At 60.6% G+C, this 14,071-nt stretch overlaps 1 protein-coding gene across 2 annotated transcripts in view; it reads left to right on the top strand.

The window, feature by feature from the left end:
• Window positions 1-14,071, top strand: part of MAD1L1 (mitotic arrest deficient 1 like 1) — a 238,344-nt gene that overhangs the window by 2,180 nt on the left and 222,093 nt on the right. For both annotated transcript variants that reach the window (XM_052656304.1, XM_052656297.1), the window contains exons 2-9: window positions 534-696; window positions 3,845-3,985; window positions 5,490-5,669; window positions 8,045-8,169; window positions 9,131-9,212; window positions 10,588-10,718; window positions 10,884-10,998; window positions 13,291-13,352. In XM_052656304.1, the coding sequence (XP_052512264.1) occupies window positions 547-696; window positions 3,845-3,985; window positions 5,490-5,669; window positions 8,045-8,169; window positions 9,131-9,212; window positions 10,588-10,718; window positions 10,884-10,998; window positions 13,291-13,352 (986 nt within the window). In that variant the 5' untranslated portion in view covers window positions 534-546. The remainder of the gene's footprint in view (window positions 1-533; window positions 697-3,844; window positions 3,986-5,489; window positions 5,670-8,044; window positions 8,170-9,130; window positions 9,213-10,587; window positions 10,719-10,883; window positions 10,999-13,290; window positions 13,353-14,071) is intronic.

Raw genomic sequence — 14,071 nt, 5'->3', positions numbered from 1 at the left:
TGTAATTGGCGTTGCCGTGGTTGTGGTCCTTGCTGCCACTGTGGGGTGCTTTGTTCCTGGTTCCTGGAAGCTAGGCTTTCTGTGAGTGCTTCTGTGGGAGGTGTGCCACCTGACTGCTGAACACCTCATGCTAAGTTGCTTCAGTCGTGTCCGACTCTGCGACCCCATAGGCGGCAGCCCACCAGGCTCCCCCGTCCCTGGGATTCTCCAGGCAAGAACGCTGGAGTGGGTTGCCATTGCCTTCTCCGGAACACCTCATGGTGAGAGCCACTGTCTGTCCTGGTCAGCACTCTGATGGTCAGCAGCTGGGTGGCATATTGTCTTTTTATGCCTCCATTTCCTCTCTGAGAAATTGGAGGTACAGGCTCCTAGTTAACTCCCAAGGATGTGGTTACAGATGCTGGAATATTTTAAGGATTCTGAGAGAGCATTAGCGGAGTGGGGCTGCCCAAAGGTACCCTCTGACCGGGCAGCTGGCAGTGGTGATGGCCCATCAGAAGGCTCCCTGTGACCCTTCCCTTGTTTTCTTCCAGGAGGGAAATAATCATGGAAGACCTGGGGGAGAACACCACCGTCCTGTCCACCCTGAGGTCTTTGAACAATTTCATCTCTCAGCGAGTGGAGGGAGGATCTGGACTGGATGTCCCCACCTCTGCCCAAGGCTCTCTGCAGATGCAGTACCAACAGAGCATGCAGGTGAGCGGTGCGTGCTGGGGCCGGGGCCTCCGGGCAGACACCTGTCCTCAGGGAGGACTGGATCGGGCTAGGGTAGTTGAGGCAGGTCAGTGTTTCCTCAGCCTGGAGGCCAGCTGGCCAGCTTCCGCATCTCCAACATGGGTATTCATATTTTGGAGGATAGCTAGAGGTCATGGTCTGGCCCTGAGATGTCCTGACTCAAAAGCCTGAGATAACAACACCGCAGAGTGGGCCTGGTGTTTAGTATTGCACTCCCACTGTGAGCTCACAGACACTAGAGGTAGGATTGGAAAGCCAGCTCATTTGATTGAGGAATAGAATCCTAAACTGCCTGGGATTGTGACCGCTGGAATGGTGCAGCCAGCTGCTGGCTTCCTTGATGGTATAACACATAGGAAGGCTGTGTTGTCAGGATGGGTTCTTGGTCAGCTGGGCAGGAAGGGCGGGGCACTGAGAGAGGGCAGGGCAGGAGATGGTCTCAGGCTAGGGAGGCCATTTGCACAGCTTGGGTTCGGTCTGCCATGGGGTCATCTTCACACTTTTGTTGCTTTGATTCTCGTCTCATCTCACTTTATTTCAAGTGCTCAGCAGTGCTCACTGCACATGTCTGTAAAGGCTCAGGTCTCCTGAAGGACTTTAGGTTCTGGTGTGCCGTGGGGTCAGTGCTCGATGGGGCGGGGATCGTGGTGTCCACACAGGGAGGGAGTGTGGTGTCGAGCCTTGGCCTGGCCCCTGCCCCTCCATAGGCGCTGCGTCAGGCGGTCCCTGGCTTCTTTGCTTGAGTCCCTTGTCCGGTCCACGCTGGCCGTGCCGCTGCCGCCTTTCTGCCGGTGACTGCCCTGGGGCCCTGTGTCAGATGAGCCAGGAGTTTCTGTTGCTCTGGGAGCCCTGATGAGCCCATGTCTGGTGTGGCACGACAGAGGCTGTGTGTGTGTACGCGTTCACTGGCTGAACAGTTGAATTACTCTGTGTTTGTTGGTGAATTACTCTGTGTTTGTTGGTGAGCTAAGTTGCTCACTGCCCCTTTTTGGCATGAACTGTTCTTTATTCTGAAATTAGGTCATTTATATTTGTTTTTGGTGTTAAAACACCTTTTTTGAAATCGTTGTGGAAATAGATTGTAGTTTGTTTTCCCCCCCACCCCCCTTGGGTTTTGCTCACTGGCAAAATATGAAGTTGGCAACTTTGGTTTAAAACAGTGTTATAGCTTTGTTGATGCAGCTCTCTGGGAACTTTTGGCCTGTTGGAACTAGAGTCTGGGATTTCCAAGGTCCCAGTTCCCACTCAGCTCTGACCCGAACGGCTTCCCCAGGTGGGAGGTCAGTAAACGAGAGCTGTAGCCAGAGTGAGCTGATTAGAGCCGTGGGGCGCAGGACCTGCCTGGAACCCTGACCCCAGACGTGTCCTGTCTCAGGAGTCCAGTCAGCGGTCCCTCTCTCTCCTGCCCGCCTGGCAGGTGAGGGGACAGAGCAGCTGCAGGTCTGGGAGTCTGGAAGCAGAGCAGGGTCTTGTCTGCTAGTCCCCGCCCCGGCTTCACTGTAAAGTTCAGTTTGTGCTGTGTGCCACTGTTGGCTTAAACGTAAAAATAGGACTTCCCTTCAAATACTTCTCCTTTGACTGCTCCAGGAAGGTGTGGCCGATGGATCTGTGTCTCTGGGACCCCTGTGTGGCACCTTCACACCTGGGGCTGGGGTCCCGCCATCCTCTGAAGAAGCTGGGCCTTAGCTTCAGACTCAGAGTGAGACAAGAAGACTGAGTTTGATGGAGGGTTGAGTTAGGAACTCTCAAATGTCAGCAGGTGGGAGTTGAAATGAGAGAATGCATCCCAGGGGTAAAGAAAGGGTGGGCTTTAGCTCCCAAAGGAAGTTGGGGGAGGGTGGAAAAGATGTCTCCTCTCCACCCGGGATTTCACACCTGTGGCGTGACTGACACTTTGGGGGGTAACTTTTTGTTTTACAGGACTTTCCTCTGCCTTGTGGGATGTTTGGCAGCATCCGTGGCCTCTCCCCACCAGGTGCCGGGAGCAAACGCAGACTGTCGCCCCTTCTGGGGATGATCGGCAGTGTCTCCAGACACGGCCACATGTCCCTGGTTAGAATGAGACACGTGCTTCTTGAACTTTAATGTGCGTATGAATCGCCGGAAGATGCCTTTAAAAGGAAGATCCTGATTTGGCATCGGTGGCGCGGCCCAAGAGTCTGTATTTCTGTTAGGTGCCCCAGAGATGCTGTATTGCTAGACTGCAGGCCGATCTTAGAATGGCTGGGCTCTAGCCCGCCTGCAGACAAGGCCCCGGCGGTCGGTGATTCTGTGGTGCTGTTGGCTGTGTCTCCTGAGGCCCTTCAGCGCTTCCATCCCCCTTATTTACTCACCTCTGTGAGAGGAAGGCTTCGATGGGCCCCAGACTGCCAGGCCCCGGCAGCTTCTCCCACCGAATCAAACACTGAGGAGGAGCTGAGGCCGTGGTGTTCTGCAGTGAGACAGTATAGCTCCGACCAGCTGACCTTCAGGTGGGAGGGTGCCTGGGTGGGCCTGACCCAGTCAGCTGAATGTTTTAAATCTGGGTCCAGAGATCAGACAGAAGTCAGAGAGGCAGGCAGGGAAAGGGTTCCCCGCGTGCGAGGTTCTCTCTTGTCGGCTTTGGGGTGGAAAGGCCCTCGTGGCCGGGAATGTGGACAGCCTCTGGGTGCCGACAGCCGCTCGGGTCTGCCAGCCCACAGGAAGGAGGAGGAGGCTCCCGAGTTACGGAGAGCACAGCTGCCGATGTGTGGACCTCAGCCTGTGGGTCGTTTTCCCTGGGCAGAAAGGCTGGCTGTGTGTGCCCAGCCGTCTGGTCCACGGCACTGGTAGCCAGTTTATGGGTGTCCAAGCTGCTGCGTTGGTGGTAGTTTGTTAAACAGCACAGAAAATGAACAAGCCAGCACACGGCCACCTGAAAACACACTTCCCTCTTCTGTCCTTTATCCCTTTCCCTTGCTGCTCCTGGCTCTCGTCTCCCACCTGGGGGCCTGGTGCTCCTCCTTCCTCAGGGCTGAGTGAGGGCCTTGCGGGGAGCGGGGGCTCAGTGAGGAAGTGGTGAGCCCCCCGCCTCGCTCGAGTGAGGCACAGCTGCTGAGGATCCCTCTTTCCTTTGCATGGACCTGGTCAGTTGGAGGAGCGAGCAGAGCAGATCCGGTCTAAGTCGCACCTCATCCAGGTGGAGCGGGAGAAGATGCAGATGGAGCTGAGTCACAAGAGGGCTCGCGTGGAGCTGGAGCGGGCGGCCAGCACCAGCGCCAGGAACTACGAGGTGGGTTCAGCCGGGTCTGCTCCAGGCCTGGCTGACCGTGGGAAGTAAGAGCCCCCCGGCTGGAGCCCAGGTGCTCCCTGCCTTCCTGGCCACCCGAGGCTGCAGGTCGGCTCTCGGGTGTGTCCTGGGTCCCTAGCAAAGGCAACGCGAAGGGCTGGCTGCCGAGCCTTGTGTGCCTGAGGAGATGCTGGCGGGCACTCTCTGCTGGACGCCTGGTTGCCCTCTCTGCTAGAATTGGGATACAGGTCTGGCAGGAATGCCAGGGGGCCTGAGGGTGGCAGGAGAGTCACCAGCTTCCATAAGAGCCTGAGGCCCAGGCTGGGTCTTGCACACCTGGTCACCAGGTCTCAGGGGCTGCCTTGTGCTGGCCTTGGCTTCCCTGCCACCCCTACCCCCTACCCCACCCTCCCCCTGTTACCCAGAGGAGATGCTAGGTTTTTTACTCAGTGCATAAATTCCATGCTTTCTTTGCTTTGATAACAGCACTTCACCGGGGTTTGCAGTAAGTGCAAGCGTGGCGCCAGTACCCACCCTCAGGGAAAGTACGGGGCCAGAGGCTTTCTGGTCCAATGCTCTACCTGAATCTTGGTGGCATTTCCAAGGTCTGGGGACCTGCCTAGACTGTCGGGGGTGCACTTGGGACTGGCAGCCGGGGTAGAGGTGCCCCGTCCCGCTCTGTGATGTGCTGGGCGGGTCCTGCGCAGCCGCAGCCCCGGCTCCGGCGTCGTGGCAGGTCCCCTGGCTTCAGGGCCTCCCCGTTGTGGTCTGGGTGGGAGCTTCTGCGGCTTAGCTTTCTGAGGTCAGAGGTCAGCAGAGCGTCGGGCTCCATGTAACTAGGACTTGGTGCCTTTGCCCCTGGGACTCTGGCTCCCACTGTGTGGCCCCTTAGCTTCTTGGGCTAAGGGTAAGCTCTGGCCGACACTGGAACCTTTGGACCTCCGGGGATCGTTAGAGTGAGGAGTCTGAGTTCTGTATCTGCCTTTCGGGACGAGCCACATGGCCTGGCGGGAACCAGTGCAGGGTGGCTCTGAGGCTTTGTGGGAGCCGAGGCCCAGGGTCAGGTGCTCCTGTCTGCGGGCTCCTGCCCATGCTGCCTGTTGCTGCCTGGCCCCCCCGCTCTCTGGGGGCAGCCGGCTGGTCGTGACGGTGGCCTATGTGTGATCAAGAAGCTGCTGGGTTCCAAGCTCAGAAGCTTCTTCCCAGGGTGGAGTCTGAATGAGATCTCTGTGCTTCATCCCCTCCCATGCGCAGCGGTCAGTGACGGGGGTGGTGCATGCTATGTGCCCTCCCGGGGGGCCGCTGTGAGGCGTGCCTGTGTGCTGCGGGGCCGTGCGCTCGCCTTGGAGGGGTCCCGGCTCCAGCCCTGGGGTGGCTGTGGACTTGACGACCGGCCTCCTGGGTTCAGCTCTGCTTGGCTCTGCTCTGGGTCTCGGTGCTGTCCTAAGGGTGGAGCTGGGGGCCTGCCTGCGCAGACTCCCCTCACCAGGCCCATCCTTCTTGGCAGCGCGAGATGGACCGCAACCAGGAGCTCCTGACGCGCATCCGGCAGCTTCAGGAGCGGGAGGCAGAGGCGGAGGAGAAGATGAAGGAGCAGCTCGAGCGGCACAAGCTGTGCCAGCAGAGCCTGGACGCGGCCGGCAGGAGGCTGCGGGAGAAGGAGGACGGCCTGGCCGAGGCCGGGGAGGTGAGGGGCCGCGGTGGAGGCGCTGCTTCTCGGGAAGCGTGGAGCGGTCCCGCCCCCAGCTGTGGCTGCAGACTAGTGTCCCTGGTTGATTCTGTTCTGCCTGCATTTTTTGCAGAGGTGTGATCATAGCAAAAATACTAATTTTCCATTCTGTGGTTTTCAGTTAATAAGTTGAATGCTCTTTTAGTCTTTGTAATTATGATTTTTAGTGGTTGATTAATCCATTTTCAGTCACCTTCAGGGGTTCTTTTTATACACGCACATCTTGGTACAGATACACGTGGGGCGCATAGCTTCGCGCGCGTCCCCGTTTTGTCTCTGGAATGGCTCCGTTTGGACAGAGCCCAGGGGTTTGTGGGATAGCGTTACACGACCGCCAGCCGCGGGGCTCCTCCTGGCCTTTGCTGCCTGTTGCGCTGCTCCGTCAGCGGATGTTGCCGAGGGCTCTGCTTCCCCTGTAGCCGCCCTGTTACGGGTGGAAATACTTGTCCCCCCTCCCCAGAAGATGTGAGTAGCTGCCTCTGGATTTCCACGTCTTTGATTATTAGCATCTGAGAATCTCTGTGGAGCCAGAACATGGATGGACTGGAGTCCTGTCTCCACCAGCTGAAGGCTGAATGCATTTTAGAACCAGGGCCCGAACGTTGCAGGTGGTGCAGCTGGGACTGCCGGCCTTTCCTGCTCCTCCCACGAGCCGCTCAAGGTCGCAGGTGCCGTGAGGGACCGGAGGAGACGCTGCCGAGGGGCCTGGGGTCACTGGTGCTCTGCCTCCGCGTAGGTTTCTCTGCTTGGTAGATCTTGGGAGTGGGCTCCAGCTTATTCTGCCTTGGCCACGCTGGAGAGCCTGTTACGGTTGTCCCTACACCTGTCCTCTGATGTGGATGCTGGCGGAGGGGCGCCGTGACGGCCTCGAGGCAAGCCCACCCCTGCCCCGGTGTGCGCCTCCCTGTGGGCCCTGCAGGCGGGGGCGGGGCCGGGGCCGGGGCCGGGGTGTCCTGCACGTGGCTTCGTGACGGGCAGAGGCTGCCGAGCGGGTGGCGCTGGGCCCTGGCAGGGCGCAGGCGGTGGCGAGTGGGGGCGGAGCCTGCTGCTCTCACTTCTCACTCCCCTGGAGAAGCGCCCGCGTCCCCGGTCTGAATCCAGGGCTGTAAACCCCCCGCCCACCCCGCCGGCCCACTGTGTTTCCTTGTCACGGTGCCTGGTGTAGACGCTTGGGCTCTGAGGTCATCTTGCTAATGGCTGGGCTTCCCCTCAGCTTTGTCCTCCGTGGGGCAGGTGTCTGATTGCAGTATTCAGCACTACGCCTGTGTTTAATTCAGGAAGAGTTGTCAGAGGATATATTTATTGTCACACACTTTTAGTACGTTCATTCTTTTTTGAGTCCCAGATTGATTGTTGTAGTAAAGGGATCCATGCAGGATGTTAGGAGGGCAGGCCCCAGCCCCTGGCCCTGCCGTCAGCCTCTGCGGGGCCTGTGGGGGGCCGTGTGGGTGCACTTGCGCTGCCCTGGCTGGGCGGGTGAGGCCTGCCGTGGCCGCCGTGCCGTGGCCGCCATGCCTGCTCGGCGCCCCTGCAGACGTTGCTCACGTGCCGAGTTCGCCGGTCCGCCCTCTTGCCCCCAGCCTGTAGGTTGCCGACTGGCCCTCAGGCTGACAGGGTGAGGTTTCCCTTGTTACCTTAGAGTGGTGCGCCTGCGGGCTGGCTCTCCTGTTGGAGGTGTGGCCTCTTGCCTCGGGACAGCCACAGTGGAGCTCCATCACCAGAAGGTTGTCCAGGGAGGCTGTGGTCCCTGCCTGTGTCTGCCTGGTGGGCTCACTGTCCCGGGGCTGGGCTGTGGGCCAGCCCGATGCTGCCTTCCTCAGGATCGCGTCTGGCCTGGGCACGTGTCAGGCTCTGCGGTGCTCGGGCCGCTCCCGTTCGTCCTGAGGACAGCCTCCGCCCCCGCTCCTGTGTTCTTGGCGGGTGCCTGGCTGCTTCACAGGTGGCATCTCCTGCAGAGCTGGGATGGGGCAGTTGGAGAAGGAACCCAGGCTGAGAGTGAGAGCAGGTGTGGAGGAGGGGTGTGCAGCACTGCCGAGGCCCGGGGCTGCGTGCATGCGGCGGGAGGGATGATGGAGCAGGTGTGGGGCCGCCCAGTGTGGTTGCGCCTGTCGTGGCCAGCAGCGTCCTCATGCCTGAGGCCGTCTGTCATCGTGGCTTGGCTCAAGGGGTGGTCACGGGCTCTGAAGGAGGAGCTGGCTCTGTCCGGGCCCTCAGGAGCGGGCTGGATGGGGTCTGGCTCTCGGGAGAGCGTTGGCCCCTGAGTCTCCGTGTGAGAGGCTCCCCTCCGTGCCTGTGCTGGGGACGAGGGTGAGTGGCTTGCATCTTGCTTTCAGACCATCACCGCGTTAAAGGGGAGGCTCTCGGACCTGCAGTGGGACGTGATGAACCAGGAGATGCAGGTGAAGCGCCTGGAGTCTGAGAAGCAGGAGCTGAAGGAGCAGCTGGCCCTGCACCACCAGTGAGTGGGGGGTGGCAGGGCTGCTGACTTCCAGGGCAGGCGTCTTTCCCCGCTGTGCCAGGCGAGCCTGGCCATCTGTCCTCCTGGACGCCTTCGGCCTGAAGCCTGCTGGGTGGGCACTGAGCTGGACATCCATGTGTTATCTGGGCGCAAGAACCAGGCTCGCTGTCCTATGTGTGGCCTCCGTGGCCTGAGCGCCCAGTGCCCACGAGTGTCACGTGCACTGAAGCTCGGGGGTCCCGCGAGCACCCTGCATGTGCTGCCCTCCCCGTCCACAGGCTTGGGGGGACGCCCTGAGACCTTGAAGCCGGGACAGCAAGTGCCGAACAGAGCTCTGTTTCACATGTTCCAAGAGCAAGAAGTGGGAACAGTCTTTTCTTCCCTCTTCTTTGCGAGGTGCCTGGTTGGCAGGAGTTTCCAGAGAAGGCATTAGGTTTGAGCTGGGTTTTGAAGGCTGTGTGGGACATGCCTGGGGCTGGGGGGATGTGAGTGGGAAAGGACGTTTTGGGGGAGGGAGCCTTCTGCACAAAGGCATGGCAGTGTGGCCAGGCTCACCTGGAGGCGCGGTGGAGACATGCTCTCCTGCAGCTGGCGGCCTCTGCCTTACCAGGTGCTGTCTGGGCGGTCTGGCCGCTTGGTGGATCGTGGACGTGCAGTCCTGAGTGGGCCCTGGCCTTCGGCTGTGCCTGGGCCAGCAGCAGCTTCTGTTGTGAGGACTGTGGGGAGAGAAGAGAACCTTGGGAAGAGAACTCGCAGGTGGTCTAGACTTAACCACCTGCCCTGAGATCCAGGCCACAGAGGCCTGGACCCTGGGGCCTCCTTGCAGCAGGGAGTGTGTGGGAATGTGTGCACATCTGTGTGTGAGTGTGCACGTGTCTCTGCTGGAGAGCTTTGTGAGCGAGGGCAGTTGCTGGCTTCACCACCTGCCTGTTTTTGCATGTGCTCTCTCTTCTCTCAACAGGAAATGGCAGGAAGCTAACCAGAAGGTTCAGGAGCTCCAGGCCAGCCAAGAGGCGCGGGCAGACCAGGAGCAGAGGATCAAGGTGAGCGGCTCGCGTCTGGTGGGCTCCACGGTGCTGGCTCAGCCCCCTGTGACCCCTGGGGCGTGCTCACTGGCATCCGGGGAAGCTGGCTGCCCGTGTCTAGCGCAGCTGTGCACACTGCTGGTCATCGCCTTGTGCCCCAGGCCCCGTGCCGGGTGCTGGGGTGTGACAGAAAGTAAGAGGCGTGTGCTGCTCCCAGGAAGCTCACACTCTTTGCGTGAAGATCAGAATCAGGCACACAGAGTATAAAGTAAATGTGTGGTGCTTCAAGTACCAGGACTGCTGTGATGACCGAGCAGGACTCGGGGGGAAACAGCCTGCCCCGGGTGGCGTGGCCTGCTCAGGCGGACTCTGCAGTTCCGGCCGTGCTGCCTCACTGCGGGAGGGCCTGGGGGCAACCGGGGACACCCGCTCCCTGTGGGGCCGTGTGCTGCCCCCAGAGCCACGTTCCCTCTCTACTCCCCCTCCTCCGGCATGTGCTGGCCCCACGCTTCCCCCCAGCACCGCCTCGTCAGGGTCAGGCCTTCCGGGCTCTCGCCTGGCCTTCGTGTGCTGTCCTCGGTAGCCGCGGTGCCTGTCCATCTCCCCTCCGGGTCTGCACTGCTTCATGCTGCCCGATACGTCTCCCTGCCCCGTCTGCCCACCCGTAGCCCTTGGCGGCTCCCCAGTATTGACCTGCTGCTTGGCTGACGTCTGTCTTCCTGCAGAGACCTTGTCTCCTCCGGGTTGCTCTGCTCTCACTGCTTGGGCCAGTACCTGGCGCAGAGCTGGCCGCTTAGTGTTGGCTGAACGGCTGCCTGGTTTAGTCCTGGGCCCATGTTCTCAACCTGCTCTGTGACCTGTCTTAGAGTTTCGCTGGCTCCCCATGCAGCCTGGGGACTCCACGCAGGAAAGGAGGGCCGTGTTGTGTAAGGAGTCAGTCATTACGCTGCCCCACAGGGACAGCGAGCAGAGCCGTGCGGAAGGCTGGGTCTCTCCACCACGGGGACAGCGAGCAGAGCCGTGCGGAAGGGTGGGTGTCTCCACCACGGGGTCAGCAGGCAGAGCCGTGCGGAAGGGTGGGTGTTTTCACCACGGGGTCAGTGAGCAGAGGTGTGCGGAAGGGTGGGTCTCTCCACCACGGGGACAGCGAGCAGAGCTGTGCGGAAGGCTGGGTGTCTCCACCACGGGGTCAGCAGGCAGAGCCGTGCGGAAGGCTGGGTGTCTCCACAGAGGCTTTGCTATGCGTCCTCATGCCAAGTGTGTGCCAGGCTCCTGCCCCATGGGCAGCGCTGCACGTGACTGGCGGGGGCTGTGGCCCTGGAGGCCGTCGAGGGCCTGGGAGCGCTTGGCGTCCGTGACCGTCTCCCTTCTCTCTGTCTCCCACCTCCATCAGGATTTGGAGCAAAAGCTGTCCCTGCAGGAGCAGGACGCTGCGATCGTGAAGAACATGAGGTCTGAGCTGGCGCGGCTGCCGACGATGGAGAGGGAGCTGCGGCAGCTGCGGGAAGAGAACGCCTGCCTGCGGTGAGGGGCCGGGGATGTGTGCCTGTGTGTGCACACCTGTGCGTGCACACACGTGTACACGCACACACGTAAACACATGTGCACGCAGCGTTCCGGGGTCAGGGCCTCTGCACTCGTCCCTGGGGTGTGCGGCTGTCTGAATGACTCTGCTTCTGGCTCTGCCAGGGAGACGCGGGACACCAACGGCCTGCTGCGGGAGGAGCTGGAGGGGCTGCAGCGCAGGCTGGGGCGGCAGGAGAAGATGCAGGAGACGCTGGTGGACCTCGAGCTGGAGAAGGAGGTGAGCCAGCTGGTCTCTGTGGGGTCCTCCACTTGCCAAGGGGACCCTACATCCCAGCTGACCCGCTGATAGTGGCTGTTGGGCTCACATGGTGGGTCGAATGGTGGCCCCTGTAGTCAGCCCCGTCCTGACCCCCAGAACTGTGGAAAAAGGGGACCTCTAAGGGTGCTGAGCACCAGCCTTCGGTTGGAGGTGCCCCTGGGGCTCCCGCTGGCCCCGGGTGGACCAGTGTGCTCACAGGTCCTGGCGGGCATAGGAGCACGTAGAGGAGGCCAGAGCTGTGTGGAGTGAGAGGACTTGCTGTGCTGCTCTCGGTGGCGTGGAGGATGGAGGGGCTGTGAGTCAGGGAACTTGGGGCCTTCCAGCGGCTAGAGCGTCCTGTGGAGTGTGGTCCTCTGAGCTCTGAGTCCAGCCCAGGGAGGTCCTCGCTGGGCTGCTCGCCTGCGGGCTCAGGACAGCAGACGTGTGCCCTCAACTACCGGGTGCATGGCGGGTGGGGTCAGCAGCCCTTGGAGCACTTAACCAGCTGCTGAGTGGGAGGACGCAGAGGACTCTCTGGTGCCCGGGACAGACGTTGTTCCCCCGCAAAAGGAGCAGACTCCTGTGCGGAGATTGCTCTCCTGGCTCTGCTGCTGGGACTCACTGTGGGCATTCTCTGGGACCTTGTGGACATGCCGAAGCACCCGAGTCCCGGGCAGACCAGTGCGAGGCCTCCAGGCCCAGGGTCCTATGTCCTACCGCACTGGGTGCCTGTGGTCACACTCAGTCACCTCCCTCTCTGGTTTGCCTGGCATAAGCTGTGGCACCGCTTCTCAGGATGTCCAGTCTGGTTAGCCTACCTCCAGCAGCTCCCACCAGCCGGGGCGTCCTGGGGCCAGAGCATGCGTCCTCTCAGACACTTGCTTATGTGGAAACAGCCTGAAGAAGCAGTTCTGGAGACAAGTAGTCTTACTTTGGACGTAGGCTCTTTTAAAGTTGGTTGAGCTCCTTTGTGGGGAGTCACACTGCCTGGTTTCAGACCCTTCTGCGTGTGCGCGCTGGCCGTGTGGCCCTGGGAGGTCACCTAACTTCTCTGCCCACCTGTGTGATGAGGAGCGCGTGTCTCCCTGTAGGGCTGTGAGGGTTGAATACGTTCATGTAAAGGGCTTGAACAAGTGGTAAGTGTTGACTGAGCATCAGCTGTAGTCGTAGGATCATTAACCAGGCTCTCGCCCGGCATGTGAGAGGGCTCAGGACACGCTCCAGCAGCTGCGTGAGCGCATGGAGCATCACTGTGCTCGGCCCAGGAGGAGCTCGGCAGAGGCAGGTGGCCTGGAAAGGGGGCGAGACTGTGTGTGACACGTGGGTCAGTGTGCCGCGGCTGTGGGAACCCTGGGCATGAGACCCCGCGTTCAGGCCGAGTGGGGGCGTGTCCTCCTGTTCTTCCCAGCAGCCATGGCCCCAGCCATGAAGAATTGCTGCTTTTGAACTGTGGTGTTGGAGAAGACTCTTGAAAGTCCCTTGAACTGCAAGGAGATCCAACCAGTCCATCTTAAAGAAAATCAACCTTGAATATTCATTGGAAGGACTGATGCTGAAGCTGAAACTCCAATACTTCGGCCACCTGATGCGAAGAACTGATTTATTGGAAAAGACCCTGATGCAGGGAAAGATCGAAGGCAGGAGGAGAAGGGGACGACAGAGGACAAGATGGTTGGATGGCATCACGGACGTGACAGGCATGAGCTGAGCAAGCTCCAGGAGCTGGTGACGGCGTGCCGCGTTCCTTGGGCTTGCAGAGTCGGACACGACTGACCAGCTGAGCTGGCGGCCCCAGCCTGCTCCGTGTGTGCTCTGCGGGTGGGATCGGGGCTGAGCGTCCTGAGGAGCACCGGAAAGACGGGAGGCAGTGGGGGCCAGGGTCTCAGTGCCCGGGGCCTGCTTCCTGGGGTGCAGGCAGTTAGCACAGGCCCGTCTGTGAGGCTCTCTCGGCCCCCAGCCCGCAGTCCTAGCCTGCGGGGAGCCTCCCCAGTTACGTGCACTGTGAGTGACATGCTAAACACTCAGTGTGGCCTCGGCAGTTGAGAAGCAGCCTGGAAGCATGGCGCGTTTTGGAGATGAGGGCAGGCGGTTGTGGAGGACCGGGGCTGTGATGTCACAGTGATTGGCCGTTTCCTGTGACGCTGTCCTGTCTGGGTCGAGTGTGCGTGGTGGGGAGGGGGTGACATGCTGTGGGGGGATGGCAGGCCCGTGTGTCCCTGGGTGGAGACGCTGGCACAGAGCTCTGAGGGGTCTCCCTCCCTGTCTTTTCAGAGGCTCTTGACGAAGCTGCAGAGCTGGGAGAGGCTGGACCAGACCACTGGCTTGAGCATCAGGTAGGCAGAGGGGGCCAGGCCCGCAGTCACCGCCTTCTCCTCGCGGGCAGCACCCTTGGTGAGCGCGCCTGCCTCCCAGGTCCCTCTGGCAGCAGCCCTGCCTGCGGCTGCGGAGGCTCAAAGGGATGGAGCTGGGCAGCTCTCCTGCCAAGGACGCTCTCAAGGGCCAGCAGGTACTGCCCCAGGAGCGTTGAGCTTTCTTAAAGGACTGTTTTTGTTTATACTGAGGAGGTAGATGTTTTGTTGAGGAGAAGTAATTTCTTTTAGGTGGTTATAACAGTTGAAATACGCTGAGTCCTTAGGGGTAGAACAGGGAAGCGGTAACAGTGGGTAGTTTGCCATCAGGCCTCTGTAGCAGCCTTAGCGAGTCTGTCGAGCTGACCTCACAGGTGAGCGGGATCTTCCACCCCACTGCCGCCTGGCTTCCTGGGGCCCCCGCCCCTTCTGGGGTAGCTCTGCCGCTGGCCCTCAGCCCCTGGGCCCCTTCTTGGCTCACACAGACTGACTCTGCCTGGGCGCAGAGCTGGGAGGTTGATGGTTTAGGATCAGCCCTTGGCTCCCGGGTCCTGTGGTGGTTAAGGAGCCTTCTGTTTGTCTGCTTGTGTGAGCTGAAGACAGGTTCTTCTCTGTGCTTCTCATGTTGCTCTTGGAAACTGCGCCAAGGCTGCGAGGGGCCGTGCTGTAATTACATCCTCTGACTGCTGCCCCCAGACCTGGCA

This window comes from Budorcas taxicolor, chromosome 2 (assembly GCF_023091745.1).
Source record: "Budorcas taxicolor isolate Tak-1 chromosome 2, Takin1.1, whole genome shotgun sequence".
In the NCBI taxonomy this organism is placed as follows: domain Eukaryota; kingdom Metazoa; phylum Chordata; class Mammalia; order Artiodactyla; family Bovidae; genus Budorcas; species Budorcas taxicolor.
This window is presented reverse-complemented; position numbering and strand designations above follow the sequence as displayed.